Source organism: Electrona antarctica (genome assembly GCF_951216825.1).
Source record: "Electrona antarctica genome assembly, chromosome: 2".
Lineage (NCBI taxonomy): Eukaryota > Metazoa > Chordata > Actinopteri > Myctophiformes > Myctophidae > Electrona > Electrona antarctica.
In genome coordinates, this window is record NC_136807.1 from 50,487,657 (window position 1) to 50,514,414 (window position 26,758).

The 26,758-nt window shown below is 42.5% G+C and overlaps 2 protein-coding genes across 2 annotated transcripts in view; both read right to left on the reverse strand.

Annotated features, from left to right (window-relative positions):
• The window catches only part of LOC306933968 (protein NLRC3-like), a gene marked incomplete at its 3' end in the record, with an annotated part of 78,561 nt that overhangs the window by 46,323 nt on the left and 5,480 nt on the right, over window positions 1–26,758 (reverse strand). The window contains exon 3 of the mRNA XM_079516356.1: window positions 26,313–26,426. Within this exon, the coding sequence (XP_079372482.1) occupies window positions 26,313–26,426 (114 nt within the window). The remainder of the gene's footprint in view (window positions 1–26,312; window positions 26,427–26,758) is intronic.
• On the reverse strand, window positions 328–25,818 carry LOC306940352 (NACHT, LRR and PYD domains-containing protein 1-like). The gene is made up of 14 exons (XM_079525384.1): window positions 23,759–25,818; window positions 22,904–23,080; window positions 21,193–21,321; window positions 17,969–18,015; window positions 14,866–15,418; window positions 14,194–14,233; window positions 12,014–12,063; window positions 10,860–11,074; window positions 10,075–10,331; window positions 9,406–9,519; window positions 6,505–6,658; window positions 5,518–5,550; window positions 3,991–4,231; window positions 328–935 (listed from the first exon to the last, which is right to left on the reverse strand). The coding sequence occupies exons 1-14, from the start codon at window positions 25,501–25,503 to the stop codon at window positions 929–931; spliced, it is 3,762 nt and encodes a 1,253-aa protein (XP_079381510.1). The 5' UTR covers window positions 25,504–25,818; the 3' UTR covers window positions 328–928.

Genomic DNA, 26,758 nt, shown 5'->3' on the forward strand with positions numbered 1-26,758 from the left:
TTTATTTATTTTAATTAAATCTCTGCGTCGTATATATAGCAGCTCTACAAGCTCACATCATGTTTTAAATGACTGGACCATCTGTAAATGGGTGGGGTTGGTGTAAACAGGACATTGAGTGATTTAAGAATGCTTCCAAACTCCAACAACTCATTAAATAAATGTTTGCACAGAACGTTTATTGACATAAAGTTGATCATAACGTGAACAACTGTTTTTATTAAAGAAACAAAGTATTGACAGTGATAAAGTTGAATACAATCGTATATAAAATTACTTTTACAGTTTAATTCATGGTTTAATGCAAATCATCAAATATAAAGGTTTATATGAAAATATGAATCAAATGCATTAGATATACAGGTTTATCTAAAAATATATCATCAAATATAAAGATGTATATAAAATGTGAATGAAGTATAAAAGTCTGTATTCAAGATCAGATATAAGATCAGATATAAGGGTTTATATAAAAATGCATCAAATATAAAGGTTTATGTACAAAGGTAAATAAATATACAGTGTTCCCAGTTTGTGTGAAATGTCACAAATCAAACATACATGAATACATCTGACACTGACATTTAATAATAATCTACATTACATTTACATACCTTTTATTTGTAGCACCTTTCATGACATCTCAGCTCAAAGAGCTTTACAGAGCAATACAAATCACACCTGTGTGAAGTGAGGGGCGCTCTCGTCGCCATACTGTACACCGTCTCATTCCGGCCAATCACAATATGCGTCATGACGAACATAAAAATAATAATAATAATAATAATAATAAAATAAAATCCCATGAACAAGCACGGGACAAAGACTGAGACACGCAAATGGACGCGACGGCGAAGGGGGACATCTGGTGGACAAGCAGGGAAGCACAGCCGGGACAACAACACTCCTGGTCCATCAACAGCATCACTTACTTCCTAACAGGAAAAGAACAACAACAACAACAACGCTGTGAATAACAATATCTGTGCAGAAACAACAACGCTGCTGTGAATAACAATATCTGTGCAGAAACAACAACGCTGCTGTGAATAACAATATCTGTGCAGGGGGAAAAAAATATTCACATGAACAATATTGGTGATCTATTGAGAGAGATACAAAGCAAAGCCATCTACTAACTGTTCATCAGCTGAGCCAAACTGCTAGCATTTTAATCTACATTTGGAATCGATAACACCATGGAAGGACTCACTACAGATCAGGATAACACCATGGAAGGACTCACTACAGATCAGGATAACACCATGGAAAGACTCACTACAGATCAGGATAACACCATGGAAAGACTCCCTACAGATCAGGATAACACCATGGAAAGACTCACTACAGATCAGGATAACACCATGGAAAGACTCACTACAGATCAGGATAACACCATGGAAAGACTCACTACAGATCAGGATAACACCATGGAAAGACTCACTACAGATCAGGATAACACCATGGAAAGACTCACTACAGATCAGGATAACACCATGGAAAGACTCACTACAGATCAGGATAACACCATGGAAAGACTCACTACAGATCAGGATAACACCATGGAAGGACTCACTACAGATCAGGATAACACCATGGAATGACTCACTACAGATCAGGATAACACCATGGAAAGACTCACTACAGATCAGGATAACACCATGGAAGGACTCACTACAGATCAGGATAACACCATGGAAGGACTCACTACAGATCAGGATAACACCATGGAAAGACTCACTACAGATCAGGATAACACCATGGAAGGACTCACTACAGATCAGGATAACACCATGGAAAGACTCACTACAGATCAGGATAACACCATGGAAGGACTCACTACAGATCAGGATAACACCATGGAAGGACTCACTACAGATCAGGATAACACCATGGAAGGACTCACTACAGATCAGGATAACACCATGGAAGGACTCACTACAGATCAGGATAACACCATGGAAAGACTCACTACAGATCAGGATAACACCATGGAAGGACTCACTACAGATCAGGATAACACCATGGAAGGACTCACTACAGATCAGGATAACACCATGGAAGGACTCACTACAGATCAGGATAACACCATGGAAGGACTCACTACAGGTCAGGATAACACCATGGAAGGACTCACTACAGATCAGGATAACACCATGGAAAGACTCACTACAGATCAGGATAACACCATGGAAAGACTCACTACAGATCAGGATAACACCATGGAAGGACTCACTACAGATCAGGAAGGATAACACCATGGAAAGACTCACTACAGATCAGGATAACACCATGGAAAGACTCACTACAGATCAGGATAACGCCATGGAAGGACTCACTACAGATCAGGATAACACCATGGAAAGACTCACTACAGATCAGGATAACACCATGGAAGGACTCACTACAGATCAGGATAACACCATGGAAAGACTCACTACATATCAAGATAACACCATGGAAAGACTCACTACAGATCAGGTGTCAAGACTTCAGGTTGCCATGATTATGTTGTCGTGGTCGTGGGACCAGGGGCCTGTTCCACGAAACTTGGATTAACTAATCCAGGATTTAGGCCAAAACCAGGATCATAAAGCCTGGCTGAATAGACAGCCTGGCTTTTTGTCTCTAGACCCATTCGGTGGAACACAGATTTACTGATCCTTCTTCTTCATGGGGTATTATAGCAGTTTGCATCCTTAATAGTTGCATTACTGCCCCCTTCTGTATATCTCAGTATCTTTACTAATCTATTCAAGACTTACTGATAAAAATAACTTAAGCTTCTAAAATAAATACTGCTGCTGTAATTAAAGAGAGAACATACTCTCAATAGTGGATAGACTGAATGATTAACTACCCCAAAAATATTGTTTACATTTTACCACTACTATTAACTTAAAACAGAATTCTTAATATTGTAAGCATAATGATATTGTCGCATTGTGATATTTGGCCATAACTCCCTCCTCTGAGGGAGCTACCTTTGGGGAAGGGGGTTGTTGTCCAGACAGGGGCCAGACTGGTGAACTGTGGGTCATGGGTTCAATAGTGGGTGAAACGTTACAATGGTAATATGTTGTAAAGCAATGAGTAATGGTAATATTTAGTGGTTTTCACTTTTACAAAAAAATTTTTTTTAATAATATAATATAATATAATATAATATAATATAATATAATATAATATAATATAATATAATATAATATAATATAATATAATATATAATATAATAATTCTTCTTAACCGTGCACTTGCACGACAGCAAACCTATTCTGGGGAACATTCACCAAAAGCAGCTGATCTACAAGCTCACAAGCTGTCATGATGTTGTGCAGCCTATATATTTAGGTTTTTTGATTTTATATAGTGCTTAAATTAGTCCTTTAATGCAGACCGATAAAAATATGGCAACATAAACCCATAATAATTGAATAAGTGTGGAAAACATCATTGGTTTGTGTTCAGTTTGACTGCTTAATGAACAGTAAAGACATCAGGATTAGGTTAAACCTGGCTGTTAGCCTGGTCCGGAGCAGGCTAAATCCAAAGCATTAGTTTCCATGGTAACTAATGTAGCATCACTTTCATGAAACCGAATCAAGCCTCAACATATCCAGGTTAACTGGTTAAATTAATCTGGCAAGATTAACCAGCTTTCATGAAACCGGTTAATCGCTGATCCAGGATATATTAAACCAGGATATCTGTTAAATCCCGGCTTAATCTCTAATCCAAGTTTCGTGGAACGGGCCCCAGGACAACGTTTTGGTCAAACAACGTGGTAGGTTTTCTAACCAGTTAGCATCAAGTGGCTACATTACATTACTAAATATTTACAGGTTCACATCGATCTGTAGATTAACATTGGAATGAAAGTGTGGGGCTCTTGGGAATCAAGAGGATGAATTATAATGATTCATATAGCACTGCCTGAAAAGCTCCATTCTCTTGTAACTTGTAAAAAATAAATAAATGCAAATGACTTACAGATCTTCAAGGAGATAATTCTCGTGTTCCTGGAGAGCTTTGTGGAAAGTGTCTCTGGCTCTGCTGGAGGTCAGGAGTTCATAGAGTGCCCTCATCATCTCCTGATGGGTGGGCTTGGACCTCACATTTCTGTAGCTCTCACCGTCGATGATATCCTTCTCAAGGAGTACATCTAGGATGGGACCCACATTCCTCACGTTGCGAATCAGGGAAGACCGATGTTGGTCCACAAAGTGTTTCTCTGAAGTTAAGGAGGATTGAACATTGAGTTGTTGGTGAAACTATGTGTGAGTGAAACATGTTTAAACTTTCATTTGACATTGTTTTAAAATGGAAAGCCATAGGTCTATAGGAGAAAACAATTCTTATTAAAATAAATTGCCCTACTTGATCTCACTACAGTGTCTAAACACTAAAACACTTGATCTCACTACAGTGTCTAAACACTAAAACACTTGATCTCACTACAGTGTCTAAACACTAAAACACTTGATCTCACTACAGTGTCTAAACACTAAAACACTTGATCTCACTACAGTGTCTAAACACTAAAACACTTGATCTCACTACAGTGTCTAAACACTAAAACACTTGGGGCAGTATTATGCGTGTCTTAAGTACCAGGTCTTATTACTTAACTTAAGACCTGGAGGCGTGGTCAGTGCTGTTTGGCCACTCAGAATAGCCAAATGGCATTGATCACGCCTCCAGGTCTTAAGTTAAGTAATACGATCTGGTACTTAAGACACGCATAATACTGCACTTAGTCTCAACAGTGTCTAAACACTAAAACACTTGATCTCACTACAGTGTCTAAACACTAAAACACTTGATCTCACTACAGTGTCTAAACACTAAAACACTTGATCTCACTACAGTGTCTAAACACTAAAACACTTGATCTCACTACAGTGTCTAAACACTAAAACACTTGATCTCACTACAGTGTCTAAACACTAAAACACTTGGGGCAGTATTATGCGTGTCTTAAGTACCAGGTCTTATTACTTAACTTAAGACCTGGAGGCGTGGTCAGTGCTGTTTGGCCACTCAGAATAGCCAAATGGCATTGATCACGCCTCCAGGTCTTAAGTTAAGTAATACGATCTGGTACTTAAGACACGCATAATACTGCACTTAGTCTCAACAGTGTCTAAACACTAAAACACCTGATCTCACTACAGTGTCTAAACACTAAAACACTTGGGGCTGTATTTTGCGTGTCTTAAGTACCAGGTCTTATTACTTAACTTAAGACCTGGAGGCGTGATCAATGCCATTTGGCTATTCTGAGTGGCCAAAGAGCATTGATTTTTTTGTGTGTAAATAACTTTGTAATACTGACATTTGTGCGAAACTCTCTTGAAAACAAAGTAGGCTATTGCATTTTGGGTTTGAGCTTCCCTTTTCGTCTATTAATCAAATTAATCAAGTGAAGTCACTTTAATTCAAGTGGGAGATGACAAAAATAGTTTTAGTTTTTATTTAAATTATGTATTTTAACAGATCTACAAGCTAGAAACTCACCTGGTGCAGAAGCAGCTGCTCCTGTAGATTGTGCTGCAAGAAATAAAAGTGTTCAAATTATGAACAGAAAACTAACCAGAGAGTCTCTACATCGAGGCCCATCTCACCCAAGCATGGTGAAATAGCACGGACTGGCAAGTCCCTACATAAACCCCCACAATCCCTACATATTACACTACTACTGTTTTGACCGTGAACGTATTGCTATTTCACCGCGTGAGGGGAGTGAGCTCGGGTTTGACATGATTTACGATTCGGTTGCAACTCGACCGGGGCAGAGTCGTCTCTACCGAACTTCACAAGGTTCGACGCTACAACTGGCGCGCTTCAGCGTGCTCGGTGGTGTCCCCAAGCCCCCAGTAAGGCTAATCCAACGTTGACGCTGCCACTACCTACTGGCGAAAAGTGGAACTGCAGCACGTTCCATGGAAGTGGATGTGACGTTCAGGAGATAGGGGCCCCTATGTGGAGATAGGGGCCCCTATGTGGAGATAGGGGCCCCTATGTGGAGCATTTCAGTTTCAGTGTAATATGTACGGATTTGGGGGTTTTCTAGGTGTGTATTTGAATTGCCAATCTGTGCTATTTCACCGTATTTGGGTGAGACCGGCTGGCTACATCCCAAGGTTGAATGAAAGTCCATAACTTTACCTTCCAGGGTAATGCCTTGCTACATCCCAAGGTTGAATGAAAGCCCATAACTTTACCTTCCAGGGTAATGCCTTGCTACATCCCAAGGTTGAATGAAAGCCCATAACTTTACCTTCCAGGGTAATGCCTTGCTACATCCCAAGGTTCAATGAAAGCCCATAACTTTACCTTCCAGGGTAATGCCTTGCTACATCCCAAGGTTGAATGAAAGCCCATAACTTTACCTTCCAGGGTAATGCCTTGCTACATCCCAAGGTTGAATGAAAGCCCATAACTTTACCTTCCAGGGTAATGCCTTGCTACATCCCAAGGTTGAATGAAAGTCCATAACTTTACCTTCCAGGGTAATGCCTTGCTGCCAGACCGGTCCAGAGTCGGGGCTCAGTTCCCTTCTCAATTCCATTGAGAAGCGTCCTGCATTGACATCCATAGTCACCAGGAACTTTGCATGGTAATTTGGTCCATAGTCTTCAAAATAAGGGACTGCAGCCTGAAAAACAGAGACTTTTTTAGTGCTACAGTAGTGATTATAGTTGTGTACTAATGGTAGTAGTGCTACAGTAGTGATTATAGTTGTATACTAATGGTAGTAGTGATACAGTAGTGATTATAGTTGTGTACTAATGGTAGTAGTGCTACAGTAGTGATTATAGTTGTATACTAATGGTAGTAGTGCTACAGTAGTGATTATAGTTGTATATTAATGGTAGTAGTGCTACAGTAGTGATTATAGTTGTATACTAATGGTAGTAGTGCTACAGTAGTGATTATAGTTGTATACTAATGGTAGTAGTGATACAGTAGTGATTATAGTTGTATACTAATGGTAGTAGTGATACAGTAGTGATTATAGTTGTATACTAACTAGAATTTCGCCGCCCTTCGGGCGGCTCATCCTAGTTCCGTTGCAGCGCAATGGGAAGAAGGAAATTGCGAGATTTGACAGACTCCACTTCATGTTTCAGCTGTGTTTTTAAACCCAGTATTGTGCCCTTCACATGTATTAACAGATGGGTATTATTATTATTTGTTGTATTTTATTTTCACATCAAAGCAAATTAAATTAATTTAAAATAAGCACACATGAAACTGCTTTTTACTGTTTTGGTTTACTTACAATAAGTTAGTGTTTTTGGAAACCAAAAGATGTTGAGAATGGAGCAGAACATACTGTAGTATGTTTTTGTGGGGACCTTGACTGCATTATAGTAGGCCTACAATATTTTGGATTGCAGTGACCCCACATTGTTTCTTCGGGAACAATATTTGTAGTTACAATGAGGGCTACATGAGCCGAAGGGAGAGAAACACGTCGCCTCTCTCCAGTCCGTGCGTATGTTGCTGCTGGTGGCTGAATAACAACGGATCGCAGCGGTGACTGACATAAACGCACAGTTACAAATCAGAGGCACTTCAATAAGAAAACTCAACTAATAACACTGGTGTGTGTTAATCTGCCCGATGCTGACGTTAGTATATAATGTTTAGATTGTTTTCCTCTTGTACATGCGTTTGTGGGCACAGTGGCAGGGGGTGAAAAGGCGATTTGTCCCATGGTGTGCACTGCAAAACATGCTGAAATCAAACCCCACACACACACACACACACACACACACACACACACACACACACACACACACACACACACACACACAGTCACTCAGTCACAAATCCTCCACAGTGTGATTACGTGTCTGCAGTGACACTGATGCGAGGTTACAATGAGTCCGTGGTGTGGTGAGACTGGGAAAGGAATACATCGCGGAAGAGCTTGGCATCCGACTGCGCGCGTTGTGTCGATGAGATGGGCGCGTTGGGAAATACCGCGGCGAAGCACACTCGCCTATTAGTTTGCATTGCATTTGCACAGTGCGCTCAGTGCGATATTTGCGAACGTGGCCGTTGTGTGTGTGTGGCTGGCTGCGTGGGGATCGCCATGTGAGGGGGCTAGGCAATAAGGGGCCTGTGTTGCATGTGGAGAACTGTGTAGGTGAGTGTGTGTGGTGTAGCCGAAGGGGGTGCTGAGAACATGAGGGGGATGTAGCACAGCAATCGGTGACCCCTACATTAAGCTGTGTTGCTCCCATCATGCAGTGCAAATGCGTGTTGTAGCAACCGTAGCCAATGGGAAAACAGGATGCAGTGTTGCCAGGTCCGCGAATTGTAAGCGAGTTGTAAGTAGCGTGTTGAATGGCATTTTTTCTGGGCTAGTTTTCATAGACCTGGCAACAAATTAGGCGGGGGTGTCGGTGCTTGTGGCGTGTTTGTGTTTATTATTGATATTGATGTTGTTTGTGAGTGTGGACGGGAGGCGGCTTTAGTGGCAGTGCAATGACAGTGTTTACGCGGGTGTTGTTGAATGTGGTCGTGCGGCGCGACATGAGGAGATAGCCGTGGATCGACGCGGAGGGTAAGGCTGTGTCGTGTTAGTGTGTTGTTGCAGTGTGTGTTGCAGCGTGTTGCAGTGTGTCAGTGACGTAGTAGCTGGTGCCTTTTGTTCCTGTGCGTGCGCTTGGGCACATGTTTTCAAATGTATAATAGATGGTAGTAGTGATACAGTAGTGATTATAGTTGTATACTAATGGTAGTAGTGCTACAGTAGTGATTGTAGCAGCAGTAATAACATTAGTATTGGTAGTAGAGGTGTAGTGGTTATACTAGTAATAATGTTAGTTACTTAGTAGTAGTGTAGCGCCGGCCGGGAGGCGAACCCGGAACCTCGTATCAGTCAGCCGCGTATGTTACCATTCGGCTAAAGAGCCATGGCCCGATAGGCAAGTAGTAACGCAGCCACCTGTAGTAGTAGCAGCAGCAGCAGCAGCAGCAGTAGTAGTAGCATTAGTAGTAGTAGTAGCAGTAGTAGCATTAGTAGTAGCAGTAGTAGCAGTAGTAGTAGCAGCAGTAGTAGCAGCAGCATCAGCAGCAGCAGCAAGCAGCAGTAGTAGTAAGTAGCAGCAGCAGCAGCAGCAGCAGCAGTAGCATGCTACTGCTGCTGCTACTGCTACTGCTGCTACTACTGCTACTGCAGTAGCAGTAGTAGCAGCAGCAGCAGCAGCAGCAGTAGTAGTAGTAGTAGCAGCAGCAGCAGCAGCAGCAGCAGCAGCAGTAGCAGCAGTAGCAGCAGCAGTAGCAGCAGCAGTAGTAGCAGTAGTAGTGGCGGAGGAGTGAAAATAACAGTTTCCTTGACTCACACTGCTTTACCATACAATAAACAGATATTGTAGGTGTAAAACGTACCTCAGGTTGTACGTCCTGTGAAGGACACTGCAGCACTGACAGACTGTAGCGTTGGTCTGGGATGAGAACACAGTCGGAGGTGACCTTGATGCTTTGATTGTCTTCATGAGCTTCCTTCACCTATAATGACACCAACACAGTTTGATCAGATGGTTCATTCATACCTTCACCTATAATCACACCAACACAGTTTGATCAGATGGTTCATTCATACCTTCACCTATAATCACACCAACACAGTTTGATCAGATGGTTCATTCATAGTGGCTGGTATGTAGGCAGAGCTGGTATGTAGGCAGAGCTGGTATGTAGGCAGAGCTGGTATGTAGGCAGAGCTGGTATGTAGGCAGAGCTGACATTTCTCAGGAGCCAAATGAAATGACCCCCCTAGGCCAGTGGTTCCCAAAGTGGGGTCCGGGGACCCCAAGGGGTCCTTGAGGGAGTTCCAGGGGCCCCCCAGCTATATGATAGTTAGGAACCAAATGGACCCTCATGGCTCTGTAACTCTGAGAGTGCACTAATGGAACTAATGGTTCCATTACCATTCCATTACCTAACAGATATATTTACCTCTCCGTAAGGCACATTACTTAACAGATATATTTACCTCTCTGTAAGACACATGACTTAACAGATATATTTACCTCTCTGTAAGACACATTACTTAACAGATATATTTACCTCTCTGTAAGTCACATTACTGGGCAGCAGTAACACACTCAGCGTCCTCCGTATCCGTGACTCTTGACGGAACAGCAACACCTGAGCACGTTTTGGTTTGGGTTGTTGAAAGTAGCTCAAGATTCTTTCCAGGATCCCAAAGAGAGACAGATGGTTCACATTTACAACCACATGAGTCTGGGTCACTCTCTGTGGTTGTAAGAGTTCCAGACCCTCCTCTGTGATGTGGGCCACGGACAGATCACCTATGTAAACAAAATCTTAAAAGAAACACAAGAGATGTTACAGTACCTTAACACAATGTCTAAACCACTTCACCCTTCGCTAAGCCCCACCCACTCCTCTCTGTGCTTCTCACTCATTGACTTACTTGTTATATGATGGATTTCTCCAAATTAACAATATATCATTTTAGTAGCAATTAAGAGCTTCAAAATGTCTTCTAAATCTAGTCAACAAGGCCTGCAGTAGGCTATGAACTGGAACATTTAAATCTATAGTCAACCAGGCCTGCAGTAGGCTATGAACTGGAACATTTAAATCTATAGTCAACCAGGCCTGCAGTAGGCTATGAACTGGAACATTTAAATATATAGTCAACCAGGACTGCAGTAGGCTATGCACTGGAACATTTAAATCATATAGATATAGATAGACACCAGGTGGCTATTAGCTTTGTTCGCGCCATGCCCGTCCGCGCAACTTCTCGTCTTTGCATTGACTTTCTATGTAATCACGCCGCTCTAACCATCCAAGTCTCAACAGTGACTCACCAGGTGTGACGTCACAGTGTGGCAGGTGTAGCTGGCAGACAGACTTCTGAGGACACTGGATGTCAAACAGAGGACCTGCAGGAGTCCTTCCTGTTGGCTGGAACCATCTCTCCTCCCACTGAACAGTCCTGTAGAGGACCTCTCCTTCGCCTGTCGTTTTAAACACCAACGCTGTCTCGCTGCACTGGAACAGTCCGGACCTGGTGAACTTGAACCTGTGACCAGTGGTGGAAAAAAGTACTCAAATGTTTTACCTAAGTAAAAGTATCAATACTGCAACGTAGACATACTCCGTTAGAAGTAAAGTCCTGTATTCAAAATGTACTCGAGTGAAAGTACAAAAGTATTGGCATAAAAATGTACTTAAAGTACTAAAAGTAAAAGTACTCGTATGTCAGAATGTCCCATTTCACAAGTTCAAAATGTGTACAAAATCTTGTGAAAATAGCTATTTTCAGCAAGTGTAAAAACTGTCATTACGACAGCATGAAGGCCCGCCAAAATACACTTTAGTCGACTGAAATCTTATGACATTTAGTCGACTAAAACTAGACTAACACTAAGACATTCCAGGTGACTAAAATGTGACTAAAACTAAAATAGAAATTTGCTGCCAAAAACAACACTGGTTGACTGTCCTGTGTTTAGGATAACTCACCTGTAGTGATTGGTTGACTAGGATAACTCACCTGTACTGATTGGTTGACTAGGATAACTCACCTGTAGTGATTGGTTGACTAGGATAACTCACCTGTAGTGATTGGTTGACTAGGATAACTCACCTGTAGTGATTGGTTGACTAGGATAACTCACCTGTACTGATTGGTTGACTATGATAACTCACCTGTACTGATTGGTTGACTAGGATAACTCACCTGTACTGATTGGTTGACTAGGATAACTCACCTGTAGTGATTGGTTGACTAGGATAACTCACCTGTAGTGATTGGTTGACTAGGATAACTCACCTGTACTGATTGGTTGACTAGGATAACTCACCTGTAGTGATTGGTTGACTAGGATAACTGACCTGTACTGATTGGTTGACTAGGATAACTCACCTGTAGTGATTGGTTGACTAGGATAACTCACCTGTAGTGATTGGTTGACTAGGATAACTCACCTGTACTGATTGGTTGACTAGGATAACTCACCTGTACTGATTGGTCGACTGCTCTGTGTGCACACTGGGTTCAAAATGGCTCTGAAAGACACAACAAAGCAGACAGGAAACGATGAGTGTCTTTCCTGGTGTTCAGTCAGTGTGATTATTGTGCAGAGCAGAGGGTTCTGTACTCACTATGTCCACTAGAGGGTTCTGTACTCACTATGTCCATGTTGGAATGATGGAGTCTAGAGAGTTCTGTACTCACTATGTCCATGTTGGAATGATGGAGTCTAGAGGGTTCTGTACTCACTATGTCCATGTTGGAATGATGGAGTCTAGAGGGTTCTGTACTCACTATGTCCATGTTGGAATGATGGAGTCTAGAGGGTTCTGTACTCAGTATGTCCATGTTGGAATGATGGAGTCTAGAGGGTTCTGTACTCACTATGTCCATGTTGGAATGATGGAGTCTAGAGGGTTCTGTACTCACTATGTCCATGTTGGAATGATAGTCTAGAGGGTTCTGTACTCACTATGTCCATGTTGGAATGATAGTCTAGAGGGTTCTGTACTCACTATGTCCATGTTGGAATGATAGAGTCTAGAGGGTTCTGTACTCACTATGTCCATGTTGGAATGATAGAGTCTAGAGGGTTCTGTACTCACTATGTCCATGTTGGAATGATAGAGTCTAGAGGGTTCTGTACTCACTATGTCCATGTTGGAATGATAGAGTCTAGAGGGTTCTGTACTCACTATGTCCATGTTGGAATGATGGAGTCTAGAGGGTTCTGTACTCACTATGTCCATGTTGGAATGATGGAGTCTAGAGGGTTCTGTACTCACTATGTCCATGTTGGAATGATAGTCTAGAGGATTCTGTACTCACTATGTCCATGTTGGAATGATGGAGTCTAGAGGGTTCTGTACTCACTATGTCCATGTTGGAATGATGGAGTCTAGAGGGTTCTGTACTCACTATGTCCATGTTGGAATGATAGAGTCTAGAGGGTTCTGTACTCACTATGTCCATGTTGGAATGATGGAGTCTAGAGGGTTCTGTACTCACTATGTCCATGTTGGAATGATGGAGTCTAGAGGGTTCTGTACTCACTATGTCCATGTTGGAATGATAGTCTAGAGGATTCTGTACTCACTATGTCCATGTTGGAATGATGGAGTCTAGAGGGTTCTGTACTCACTATGTCCATGTTGGAATGATAGAGTCTAGAGGGTTCTGTACTCACTATGTCCATGTTGGAATGATGGAGTCTAGAGGGTTCTGTACTCACTATGTCCATGTTGGAATGATGGAGTCTAGAGGGTTCTGTACTCACTATGTCCATGTTGGAATGATAGTCTAGAGGGTTCTGTACTCACTATGTCCATGTTGGAATGATAGAGTCTAGAGGGTTCTGTACTCACTATGTCCATGTTGGAATGATGGAGTCTAGAGGGTTCTGTACTCACTATGTCCATGTTGGAATGATGGAGTCTAGAGGGTTCTGTACTCACTATGTCCATGTTGGAATGATGGAGTCTAGAGGGTTCTGTACTCACTATGTCCATGTTGGAATGATGGAGTCTAGAGGGTTCTGTACTCACTATGTCCATGTTGGAATGATAGTCTAGAGGGTTCTGTACTCACTATGTCCATGTTGGAATGATAGAGTCTAGAGGGTTCTGTACTCACTATGTCCATGTTGGAATGAGAGAGTCTAGAGGGTTCTGTACTCACTATGTCCATGTTGGAATGATGGAGTCTAGAGGGTTCTGTACTCACTATGTCCATGTTGGAATGAGAGAGTCTAGAGGGTTCTGTACTCACTATGTCCATGTTGGAATGATAGTCTAGAGGGTTCTGTACTCACTATGTCCATGTTGGAATGAGAGAGTCTAGAGGTTCTGTACTCACTATGTCCATGTTGGAATGATGGAGTCTAGAGGGTTCTGTACTCACTATGTCCATGTTGGAATGATAGAGTCTAGAGGGTTCTGTACTCACTATGTCCATGTTGGAATGATGGAGTCTAGAGGGTTCTGTACTCACTATGTCCATGTTGGAATGAGAGAGTCTAGAGGGTTCTGTACTCACTATGTCCATGTTGGAATGATGGAGTCTAGAGGGTTCTGTACTCACTATGTCCATGTTGGAATGATAGTCTAGAGGGTTCTGTACTCACTATGTCCATGTTGGAATGATAGTCTAGAGGGTTCTGTACTCACTATGTCCATGTTGGAATGATGGAGCTCATCAGAGTGGAGTCTAGAGAGAGACACACACACACACACACACACACACACACACACACACACACACACACACACACACACACACACACACACACACACACACACACACACACACACACACACACACACACACACACACACACACACACACACACACACACACACAATCAATAATAGATTCCAACGTTAACTTTGAGTGACATAATGCTATTATATATCTGCCCATTATTTTGGGGGTCCTCAGTTCAAATATGATTATTTTGGGGGTCTCCAGTTCAAATAAAATCACACTGTGGAGACTTTAAGTTTAAGACATTCTGCCCCCTGGTGGTTGGACTCTAACACTTCACCCGACAGTGACGATCTTCTTTATTACATTTTAATTGTATTGAGTCTTAATTCAGTCGACTAAGACTAGACTAAGACTAAATAATGTACAAATGACTAAAATAGGACTAAAACTAAATGGTGTGTTATTCAAAAGACTAAATCAGAATTGTGTGTGTGTGTGTGTGTGTGTGTGTGTGTGTGTGTGTGTGTGTGTGTGTGTGTGTGTGTGTGTGTGTGTGTGTGTGTGTGTGTGTGTGTGTGTGTGTGTGTGTGTGTGTGTGTGTGTGTGTGTGTGTGTCCGTCCATTGTACTTACTGCTCACACAGACACACTGAGGAGGAGTAGGGTAACCTGAACCCAGCATAGAGAGGTCCAGTGGACGTGGTCTGGAAGGTGTACAGGTGTCTCAGTGAGTCAGAGCACACTGTGTAGAAGGACAGAGTCCCAGCGGGACGGTCCACATACACTGATACTCTGTTGGAGCCTCTAGAGGGACAGACAGGGAGGACAGTCCTCTGACTGTTGTGTCTGACAGAGTACCTGAGACCATCATCACCATCACAGGTCAGACTCCAGGACTTGTCATTCCATCCAAACCAACAGTCATCACCAGCTCCTTTCCTGCTGATTGTTCCATCAGCCACTGCTATCTCAACCCATCCACTGCACTCTACCTCCCAGGAACAGCGTCCAGTCACACTCTGTGAACTCAGAACCTGTTCACGGACATCAAACCTGTCTGGATGATCAGGAGGACGCTGACCCCCTGACCTCTGTGACCCCCGTGTGACTGTGACCTTCCTGTTGTCCTCAGACAGAGAGAGGTCACAGTGTGCTGTGTTTGTGTCCAGTGTGAGACGCTGGAAATCTGATGAGAAAACAACACAGTAAACATTAAATACATCATTCACTGACTGACACTAGCATAGACACACACACACACACACACACACACACACACACGCAGAATGTCTTAAAGTCTCCACCAGGGGGCAGAATGTCTCTGCACCCCTGGGCAGACACATTCCACAGTGTGATTCTATTTCAACTGAGGACCCCCAAAATAATCATATTTTGAACTAAGGACCCCCCAAAATAATCATATTTGAACTGGGGACCCCCCAAAATAATCATATTTGAACTGAGGACCCCCAAAATAATCATATTTGAACTGAGGACCCCCAAAATAATCCAGTTTGAACGGGGGACCCCTAAAATAATCATATTTGAACTGAGGACCCCCAAAATAATCATATTTGAACTCAGGACCCCCAAAATAATCCAGTTTGAACTGAGGACCCCTAAAAGAATCATATTTGAACTGAGGACCCCCAAAATAATCCAGTTTGAACTGAGGACCCCTAAAATAATCATATTTGAACTGAAGACCCCGAAAATAATCATATTTGAACTGAGGACCCCCAAAATAATCATATTTGAACTGAGGACCCCCAAAATAATCATATTTGAACTGAGGACCCCCAAAAGAATCCAGTTTGAACTGGGGACCCCAACATTGACAAGCACTTGGAATTGTAGGCATTGAATTTAGTTTGAGGCATTGTGAGCTTGTAGATCTGCTATTTTCACAATATTTTCCACTTTCTTACACTATTTGACATTTTTGGCCAATTTGGCCATCTGGGGACCCCCCACAATCATCATGGGGACCCCCACAATCATCTGGGGACCCCCACAATCATCTGGGGACCCCCCACAATCATCTGTGGACCCACCCACAATCATCTGTGGACCCCCCCACAATCATCTGGGGACCCCCCCACAATCATCTACTTTTGGTACTTTAAGTACATAATTGATACCAATAAATACTGTTGTACTTTTACTGAAGTAAATGTTGAATTCCAGACTTGTACTGTAACAGAGTATTTCTATATTGCAGTACAAGTTGTCAACGTGGTGAGACTCGACGCCTTGAAATCTCAGATCTGTAGTTTTATGAGCGGTGCCTCCTCTCCATTACACAGCTTTGTACCTGTCTGTCTCTCTGTGTACCTGTCTGTCTCTCTGTGTACCTGTCTGTCTATCAGTGTACGTGTCTGTCTCTCTGTGTACCTGTCTGTCTCTCTGTGTCTGTCTCTCTGTGTCTGTCTCTGTGTACCTGTCTGTCTCTCTGTGTACCTGTCTGTCTCTCTGTGTACCTGTCTGTCTCTCTGTGTACCTGTCTGTCTCTCTGTGTACCTGGCTGTCTCTCTGTGTACCTGTCTGTCTCTATGTGAACCTGTCTGTCTCTCTGTGTACCTGTATGTCTCTGTGTACCTGTCTGTCTCTCTGTGTACCTGTCTGTCTCTCTGTGTACCTGTCTGTCTCTCTGTGTACCTGTCTGTCTCTCTGTGTACCTGTCTGTCTCTCTGTGTACCTGTCTGTCTCTCTGTGTACCTGTCTGTCTCGCTGTGTACCTGTCTGTCTCTCTGTGTACCTGTCTGTCTCTCTGTGTACCTGTCTGTCTCTATATGAACCTGTATGTCTCTCTGTGTACCTGTATGTCTCTGTGTACCTGTCTGTCTCTATGTGAACCTGTCTGTCTCTCTGTGTACCTGTCTGTCTATCTGTGTACGTGTCTGTCTCTGTGTACCTGTCTGTCTCTATGTGAACCTGTCTGTCTCTCTGTGTACCTATCTGTCTCTATGTGTACGTATCTGTGTCTCTGTCCGAGCACGGAAAGTTGCAACACGGTAACTGGGCCGGCCCCCTGAGCGCGTTCCTGGGGGTCTGGGTGTTCTGGGGACCCCCCGGGGACCCCCGCGCTGTAACACACGGTAACTATTTCCCCCCCCAAAATAATCAAAGTACAGCATAGAGCACAGTACCCTACAATACAGTACAGAGCACAGTGCAGTACAACAATAAATGTATAGTTGCACCGCTCAGTTCACACACGTGTGATTTATATTTCCGGTTGTCTTGTATGTTGTTAAATGGAGCGTGGAACGATGCCAATGATCGACACGGGAGATCACTTGTGACTTTCAAACCAAAACGAGATCCACCTGTGATCTGCACACATCACGGCATCATATATTCATCATATATTACCTTGTATTTCTATTAACTATTCAATTAATTTGAACATGTATATATTTACAATAATCATGAAGAATTTATAGATTTAACATTTGTAAAACATTAAAATATTGGTAGGATAGGGTAGGCCTACTACTGGCCAATCTTTCATGCATCGCATGTCAGAACTGAACTTATGCCAATATAGACGAAATGTTGTTTACGACCAGGTTAGTGAATGAGGCCCATTGTTTCTGTCAAACCACATGACCTCATCTTGATGGTGTTAAGGACCAGGCCAAGAGTAGAGAGCACAAGAGTTTTCAGGACAACATCAACCAAGTATACAACAGTGTATAAATGTTAATGTTGACACAGACAGACAGATACTCACGTTTTGAAATGTGTGTAGAATTAAACCAATCTTCTCCATGTTTCACTCTGTAGGAAGTAGAACAACAATGCATCAATGTCTAACTGACTATGAAAACCCACCTCTTCAGACTCCATCTTAGCCCGTAGCCCCTCCCCTAGCCTCCAGTGCCGTCTCCAGGCACTAATCAGCAGGGGGGCATACTTTACTCCAAAGGGGGCATTTATTTCCCCCCCCCCCCCCCCCCCCCCTATGTATAACAAATAGTCACCTATTAACAAAGTGATGCTTGAAAAAGGCTACAAGTAGGCTACAATAAGCAGCACCAACAACAAACAAAGAAATACTAATATGTTGAGCATTATAATGTCTTCTGCATGCATATATTACCTTTCTATTTCTTCCTTTCTATTAACTATTCAATTAATTTGAACATGTATATATTTACAATAATCATGAAGAATGTATAGATTTAACATTGGTAAAACATTAAAATATTGGTAGGGTAGGGTAGGCCTACTACTGGCCAATCTGGACTGGAGGGGCACAAAATCAGATTTGGGGGGGCAATGCCCCCCAATAGAGATGGCACTGCTAGCCTCGACGACCTTACATGCGTATGCAATGGCCAAATTATGTAATTTAGATAGCATTATGTAGACGTAGCACTCTATAGTGTATATGCATAGTTTAATTGTACAGATATTCTACTGTTAGATTCTTAGCTTACTTATGACTATTTCTATGTGTTTGATGTGTTTCCATGCGTTCTTGCTTACTGTAAATCGCTCTGATTAAGAGCGTCTGATAAATGCCTACATTGTGACAGATGTTCATTGTTTACGTCTGATATCCTAGAGTTTCTTTGAGGCACTGCATTGTTCTCTCTGCATGCTTTGTGACGTCGTGTCAGAGTGAATACACTGTTAACACAGCCGACGCGAATCGCGTATCAATACGTTATCAATTAATCAAACGTCGGGTGCGGATCACGTATCAATACGTTTCAATCACTTTTTTATAGCATACTTTCATTCATCTTTTTACCCACCCGGACAATGAAGAACCATCGCCCTATCATTGTTGCTTAGTCCCGCTCACGTGATCAGAAAAAAAACCAAAAAAAAAACCCCCCCCTCCCATCCTGAAAACAGGAGGGCGGGCCGCTTTACGTGTAGAAGCCACTAAGCCAGTCTAAAATGGACGCGCCCATGCGCGCCCATGGAATGATCCAGTCGGTGTTCACCTAACCTCGCCTCACCAGGCTTTCCTCCAGCTATTGGCTTTCACACAACACTATACTACTCGATTCCCCCCTCCCCTCCTGTTTCTCCTGCAGGAGGAGCCTTGCGAGATGGGGGCTCTGTCCTGGCTGGCTCTGTCTCTCGGAAAAAAACAACCGATCGGCATTGCATTGCGTCTGCAACACACATGGACAGATGCATGTTTCCTTCTTCATACTGTAGCGACCAAACGATCCCCGAGCCTACAATACTACGAACTAACCACAGTATCGAGGGGCCGCCACGACAAGACAGTGTGCCGTTGGTGGATCACGTATCGCCATGCAGAACCGTCATAATCGGAGATCGCTCGGACGTGTGATTGTAACGCTTTTTTATTCATTATAATTGTAGTGATAAGACCGCAATGAACGCATCGGGGACGTAATCGACCCGGGTGTAATGTATAACGAACTTTTCCGCGTCCTAAACCGTGGTGTTGTGATCCGTTGTCGTTGACATCACAGCCGGGGGAATCTTTTTTTTTCCTCCATCGCCTCCAACCTGCATGCCCAGGCATGTTCTCTTGTTAGTAAATATACTTCACTAGCTTGAAAAACAAAATCAGCTGATGATGACAACGCGTCTCACCGTTATACTATAGTTCTGAACCGAACGGTGGAATGGGACTTTTTATAGCCGTACGGATCAAGACTTTTGCTGCCCAATGTGCCCATGAACCCCCCCCCCCCAATGTTTTGCGATCAAGACAATGAGGCAATCATCATCATCATCTAAGAAAGCAAAGAGTTATGAAGGTTTATAGTCAGACATTGACAGGCAGATATAACAATAAACACAATAAATATGCTATACATCCTATACACCGAATGAAAGCCCTGAATGTGTACTTTTACGAGGAAAAGAGTAAACATTGATCCCATGTACAGTTTGTCATAAATTGGTTACATTGCACATTGCGCCCATCAGATATAACTGTTACTGCAGAGAAGACATGGACCCGAACTCAATATTCACAAAATAAGGCCTATAGCGACATATAAATACTATATACCGTATGAAACAGAAGACTCTCTGCTTTCATAAGAAAAAAACTTCTACTGTAGTAATAATAAAAATCACACCCATGTGAAGTGAGTGGTGCAACTCTGTCCCATATTCTGTACAGTTGCACCGCGCAACTGTAGAGAACAGTTGCACCGCTCACTTCACAGGGGTGTGATTTGTATTATTACAGTAGAAGTTTACAGACCAAACTGTAAATAAAAGCTTTACATGACTGTCTGTCTCAGTCCGTATATAGCGAGCTGTAGTGAATAAGTAGAGAATTAGAGTTGCACTGCTCACTTCACAGGGGTGTGATTTTTTTATTATTACAGTACAATTTTTTTCCTTATGAAAGCAGAGAGTCTTCTGTTTCATACGGTATATAGTATTTATATGTCGCTATAGGCCTTATTTTGTGAATATTGAGGAGTTCACGTCCATGTCTTCTCTGAAGTTATCTGGTGGGCACAAGCTGCATTCAATAACCAATTACTGTCTAACTGTAGATGGGATCAATGTTTACTGTTTTCCTCGTAAAAGTACACATTCAGGGCTTTCATTCGGTGTATAGGATGTATAGGATATTTATTGGGTTCAATTTTATATCTGCCTGTCAATGTCTCTGACTTTAAACCATCCATAACTCTGCTCGCTGTTCAAGATAACCACTTCCAGGCAAATGCAGGTGTTGCAAAAAGGTCAATATCTCCAGAATGGAACATGGTAAAATCAAAATGTATTTTTTTAATTGAAGTGGACAAGTTCAGCTTTCTTTTGATGTAGGCGTGTGATTCTCGCTATAAGAGAACATTTTACTGTGGGCCCCCGAACAAGGCCTTTGTGCAATGTTAAATGGCAGCAACATCCAAATAGGCCTGTTGAGATCTTCCAGCAATCAAAGTGTTAAGGGAAACACTGCACTGTCCAACATGGACACAGCCCAAGTCTACTCACTTGCAGTTCTCCAGGACTGAATCATTCACCATGTTGAGGCTCAGGTCCAACTCTCTTAGGGAGGGATTAGAGCTTACAGCTGAGGCCAGAGCTTCACAGCATCTCTCTGACAGGAAGCAGTGAGCCAGGCTGAAACACCAGATGAAAACATACATACATAAATAAATAAATAAATTAATAACACATTTAAATATGCATTATTCCTGGATTTAGAACCTGCTTCCAGCATCTATTAAAGGACTCTCTTGTCCCACTTAGGGTGCATTCACACCTGGATGCTTTAGTTCAATTAAAACAAACCCTGGCTCCCAAAATAATTATATGTAAACTGGGGACCCCCCAACATAATCATATTTGAACTGGGGACCCCCCAACATAATCATATTTGAACTGGGGACCCCCCAAAATAATAATATTTGAACCGGGGACCCCCCAACATAATTATATTTGTACCGGGGACCCCCCAAAATAATAATATTTGAACTGGGGACCCCCCCACCCTTAGAAGCACTTGGAATTGTAGCCATTACATTAATGTGAAAATATTACCAAACTACAAGCTCACAACGCCTCACGGTGAACTTGCAGATCTGCTATTTTCACAATGTTTGCCTCTTTCTTCTGTAATATTAATATTAATTATTATAATATTATTAAGAAGCTTGATAACTGTGGCGTAGCTACAACGGGTCGCACGTCGAAAAAAGTCAGAAACTCTGTTATATGATGAAGTAGCCAAGTGTGGTTTATCTTAAAAAAACAGTTAGTCCTGACCCAACCCTTTGGTGTGGGTTGGGCTTTAGAAATGTGCAGATAGTCTGTATACTGTATAACTGTAACTTATACTGTACGTTATACTGTTGGTTTGTCTACTGTTCAGTGAGAAAACAATGCTGCACATTAAGCTAATCCTCTGGGGACCCCCTTGTGGGTCCAGACCCTCAGTTTGGGAACCACAGACCTAGACTAATATAATGATAATTGATTGGTACAGTAGGTAGATGCAGACTATTGATTATTTATTCATGCGTACCACGGTAAAGATCGATAACTGCGGCGCAGCTACAAGGGGTTGAACGTCGAAAATAGCCGATCTACAAGCTCACAAGTGTTGCGTCCTCGACGTGCTGCGATTCAATTCAGTTCAATGTTACTAAAGTGTCAACTCACAACAAGTTGTCTCAAGACACTTTACATGTAGAGCAGAGAAGCAACATAGATCCCACCCTGAGCATTAAGACATTTGGAGACAGTGAGCTTGTAGATCAGCTATTTTCGGTGTGCAACCATCTATGTCAAAGTAGCCTGTACATTTGCCTTAAAGGGATATTACACTTTCAATATCAAGCTTACTAACCCTGAGGCCGATTCTACAAAATGTCTTCTAAATCTGAACATTTCTGATGTAATAGGCCGCCGACCCCCATCTGAAAACATCCCCCCCCCCCCCCCCCCCAGAAGCAAAGATTTGAGTTAAAAACGTTCGCTCTGAGAATATATATTCAAAGATTTGCGCCACATGCCGCGCTATGTGCTTGTAGATCTGCTATTTTTCAATAGCTAAAGTATAACATAATGCTTAAAACACCAAAAGGGGTTCCCGCCAAGAATGGATTAATACATTCTCACCACAGCATTCATATTCTATTCACATAATACAGTACATAATAAAACAGAAGTGATGAAAATAAATGTGGTAAATGTATCTTACTTTAGAACTTCCAGTCTACAGTGTGGGCTCTTCAGTGAAGCACAGAGCAGCTCTACTAGTCCTGAGTCCTGCAGGTCGTTTTCACTGAGGTCCAATTCTCTCAAATGGGAAGGATTAGAGCTGAGAGCTGAAGACACAACTTCAACACCTGTCTTACTGAGCTCACAGCCAACAAGTCTGTAAATGCAGATTAAATAAGAGATTATAAATACAAAGTATACCTATAGTTCACTGTCATGGAAGTTAACTGAAAACAAATTGATGTAGTTATAAAAAAATAAAATACCAATCTAGATGTAAAGAGTGTTTAGAGGAGCAGAGTGTGGGATAGACCAGGGGTTCTCAACCTGGGGGTCGCGACCCCTCAGGGGGTTATTAACCCATTTAGACCTGAGTTAAAAACATTCACTTTGAAAGAATATATATTCAAAGATTTGCGCCACATTTTTACGATTTTTCAAAAATAGCAGACCTACAAGCGAGCTTTCACAGATTGAGCTTGTAGATCTGCTATTTTTCAATAGCTAAATTATAACATAGTGTTTAAAACACCAAAATGGGTTCCCGCCCAAAATAAAAATGGGTTAAAAAAACAAACATATTTTTTTTCTTTTGTAACTGAATAGCTGGAAAATGGAAATTTTGCGTTTACATACACAGTGCATGCATCAACTCTCCTTAATGATTATATCTGGGTTTCAGTATTTATTTATGATGTATGTTCTCTATTATTAAAGGACAACATTAGTAAAAGATGAGTCTGGCCACGAAAGATCACAGGATCTACTGAATGTGAAGGGGGTGACAAACTAGATCCTGTGGGCCAGATGTAATTTCAATGTGTTAACTACTAACCGAGCCTTTCTGCAGTTCCTCACAGCTGGGACCAGTCTCCTTCGCCCCTCCTCTGATGTGTTGTATTTGTTCAGGTCCAACTCCTCCAGAACCTCCTCTGACATCTGCAGCATGACGGCTAGAGCTGAACACTGGGTCTCAGACAGTTTCTCTTTTCTGTTCTCTGACTTCAGGAACTGTTGGATCTGCTGATGTAATGAGTGGTCGTTCATCTCCATCAGACAGTGGAAGATGTTGATACATCTGTCAGGAGAGACATCACCACGAGTTAACATCTCCTTCAGGTTATGGATGGCTTCCTGGATCTCCCATGGACTGTTCTCTGTCTGACCCAGCAGGCCTCCTAACAGACTCTGGTTGGACTCCAGTGAGAGGCCATGAAGGAAGCGGACAAGTAGGTCCAGGTGGCCATTTTTACTCTTCAGGGATTTTTCCATAGCAGCTTTCAGGAAGTCTGAGAGGGAGCTGTTACTGTTGTATTGATCATTCAGGAATGTCTTCAGGACCTTCATGTTCTTCTGTGTGAAACAGTGGAACAGGTAGACTGCAGCAAGAAACTCCTGGATGCTCAGATGGACAAAGCTGTAGACCGTTTTCTGGAACAGCACACTCTCTGTTTTGAAGATCTGTGTGCACACTCCTGAGTACAGCGCGGCGTCTTTCACATCAAGACCACACTCTTCCAGGTCTCCTTGGTAGAACATGATGCTACTTTTCTCCAGATGTTTAAACGCCAGCTTGCCCAGATTCAGAAGAACATCCCTGTCAGACTTCATGAGCTGCTGTCGATTATCTTTCTTTTTTTTGTTTCTTTTCTTTTTTCTCTTTTCCCCCTCATGAGTCTCATCATACTTCTGCTTCTTCGTGTTTGTCTGAACCAACAGGAAGTGGCAGCACATCTCAGTCAGGGTTTTGGGCAGCTGTCCTATCGTGGTGAGTGTCCTCAACATGTCCAGCAGAACGGTAGCAATGATCCAACAGAAGAGTGGGATGTAACACATGATGTGGAGGCTCCTCGATGTCTTCAAGTGTGAGAGGACTCTGTCGGCCAGCTTCTCTTCACTGAATCTCTTCCTGAAGTACTTCTCCTTCTGGGGGTCTGTGAACCCCCGCACTTCTGTCACCATGTCAACACATGCAGGAGGGATCCGATTGGCTGCTGCAGGTCTGGTGGTTATCCAGAGGAGGGCCGAGGGGAGCAGATTCCCCTTGATGAGGTTTGTCAACAGAGCATCTACCGATGATGTCACTGTGACATCAGAGATGATTTCATTTTTGTCGAAGTGCAACGGAGACCTGCTTTCATCGAGGCCATCGAAGATGAAGCAAACTTTCCAGGCAGCGAGCTGCTCTGCTGTGACCTTCTTTAACGTTGGGTGGAACTCATGGATCAGGTTGAGAAGACTGTACTGCTCATCTCTGACCAAGTTCAGCTCCCGGAATGAAAAGAGAACCAGGAGATCTATATCTTGATTCTCCAAACCTCTTGCCCAGTCCAGAGCAAACTTGCGCGCAGAGAATGTTTTTCCGATGCCAGCGATGCCATTGGTCAGAACTGTTCTGCCAGGGAACAGGATCTTAAGGATTTTACAGCAGTTGATTGGATCGTCATGGAAGGTCTTCATGTTGGAAGTTCTCTCAAGCTGTATCACCTCATGTTGGCTATTAACCCCTTCACTCTCTCCCGCTGAGATGTAGAGCTCTGAGTAGGTGCTGGTGAGGGAGGTTCCAGACTCTTCCGTCATGTTGTCTTTCACTTTATCAAGACTGTCCAAACTGACCTTGTAATCGTTCAAATCATCTGAAATGAGGAGAAAATGTATGTTTTAAACATTCAGGTTAATTTATAACGTTACATGTTTACAGCACACATTACTAATTAATTACCCCCAGAGAATATGCTTTTTGATAAGAAACATTGGCAAAGGTAACAACACAAGATCAGCAGTTTTTGTCCAGAGTTCATTATTGTTTAGCTTCATTATTTGCACTTAGATATAATTGATACATACAGTCATTTGAACATTTAGTCTGACTATGAATTTTCAATCAGTGCACATTCTTACTTTGTCCACTTGTGGTTTGACTGGGTGTCTTCAGTCCAGGTGTGGTTTGACTGGGTGTCTTCAGTCCAGGTGTGGTTTGACTGGGTGTCTTCAGTCCAGGTGTGGTTTGACTGGGTGTCTTCAGTCCAGGTGTGGTTTGACTGGGTGTCTTCAGTCCAGGTGTGGTTTGACTGGGTGTCTTCAGTCCAGGTGTGGTTTGACTGGGTGTCTTCAGTCCAGGTGTCTGATCAGCCTCAGTCACAACGCCCGTCTCTCTGTGGACACGAATACATATAATAGTTATTCTAATAATTCGTATGTACATACGGTGTGTGTGTGTGTGTGTGCGTGCGTGCGTGTGTGCGTGCGTGCGTGCGTGCGTGCGTGCGTGCGCGCGCACGCACGCACATATTTATGTATTCATGTCTGATATAAGTATATGTTCACATGCAATAATAATATCTAATAATATCTCAGTGTTGTGTATTTTGTACAGAGGATTGACATACTGTGTATCTGGAGGTCCAGGTTCATTACTGAAGTCAGGAGCATCTCCTTTAGACGTGTCACTCTTCATAGACAGAAGGCTGGGTGTTGGAGACTCTGCTCTGTGGTACAGACTTCTGGAATCACACAAATAGGCCTAATGTTACATTTATCACATGAATAATACAAAATACCATGTGTTCAAAATTATTCATTGTTATGTCCCACGAGTGAAATCTTTAGGTTTTATAGCAGATTTTGTATTGACCTGTACTTTCTTTGAAATGTCCATTCTACAAACTGACACTGTTAATAAGATAATCAATCAATCAATCAATCAATCAATCAATCAATCAATCACACAACATACAACATGAAAACAGAAAATTAGCAATTCAATAATAGATATTGATTTAACAGTGTGTATCATAGACAGGACATTATGCATAGAAGCAGCCAGTCTATATAG

Coding starts and splice junctions, on each gene's coding strand:
- LOC306940352 (XM_079525384.1), bottom strand. CDS start 25,503: ATGACGGAAGAGTCTGGAACCTCCCTCACCAGCACCTACTCAGAGCTC. Junction 10,332..10,859: donor ACACTGTGACGTCACACCTG/GTGAGTCACTGT, acceptor TTGTTTACATAG/GTGATCTGTCCGTGGCCCAC. Junction 5,551..6,504: donor GCAAGGCATTACCCTGGAAG/GTAAAGTTATGG, acceptor TATTTCTTGCAG/CACAATCTACAGGAGCAGCT.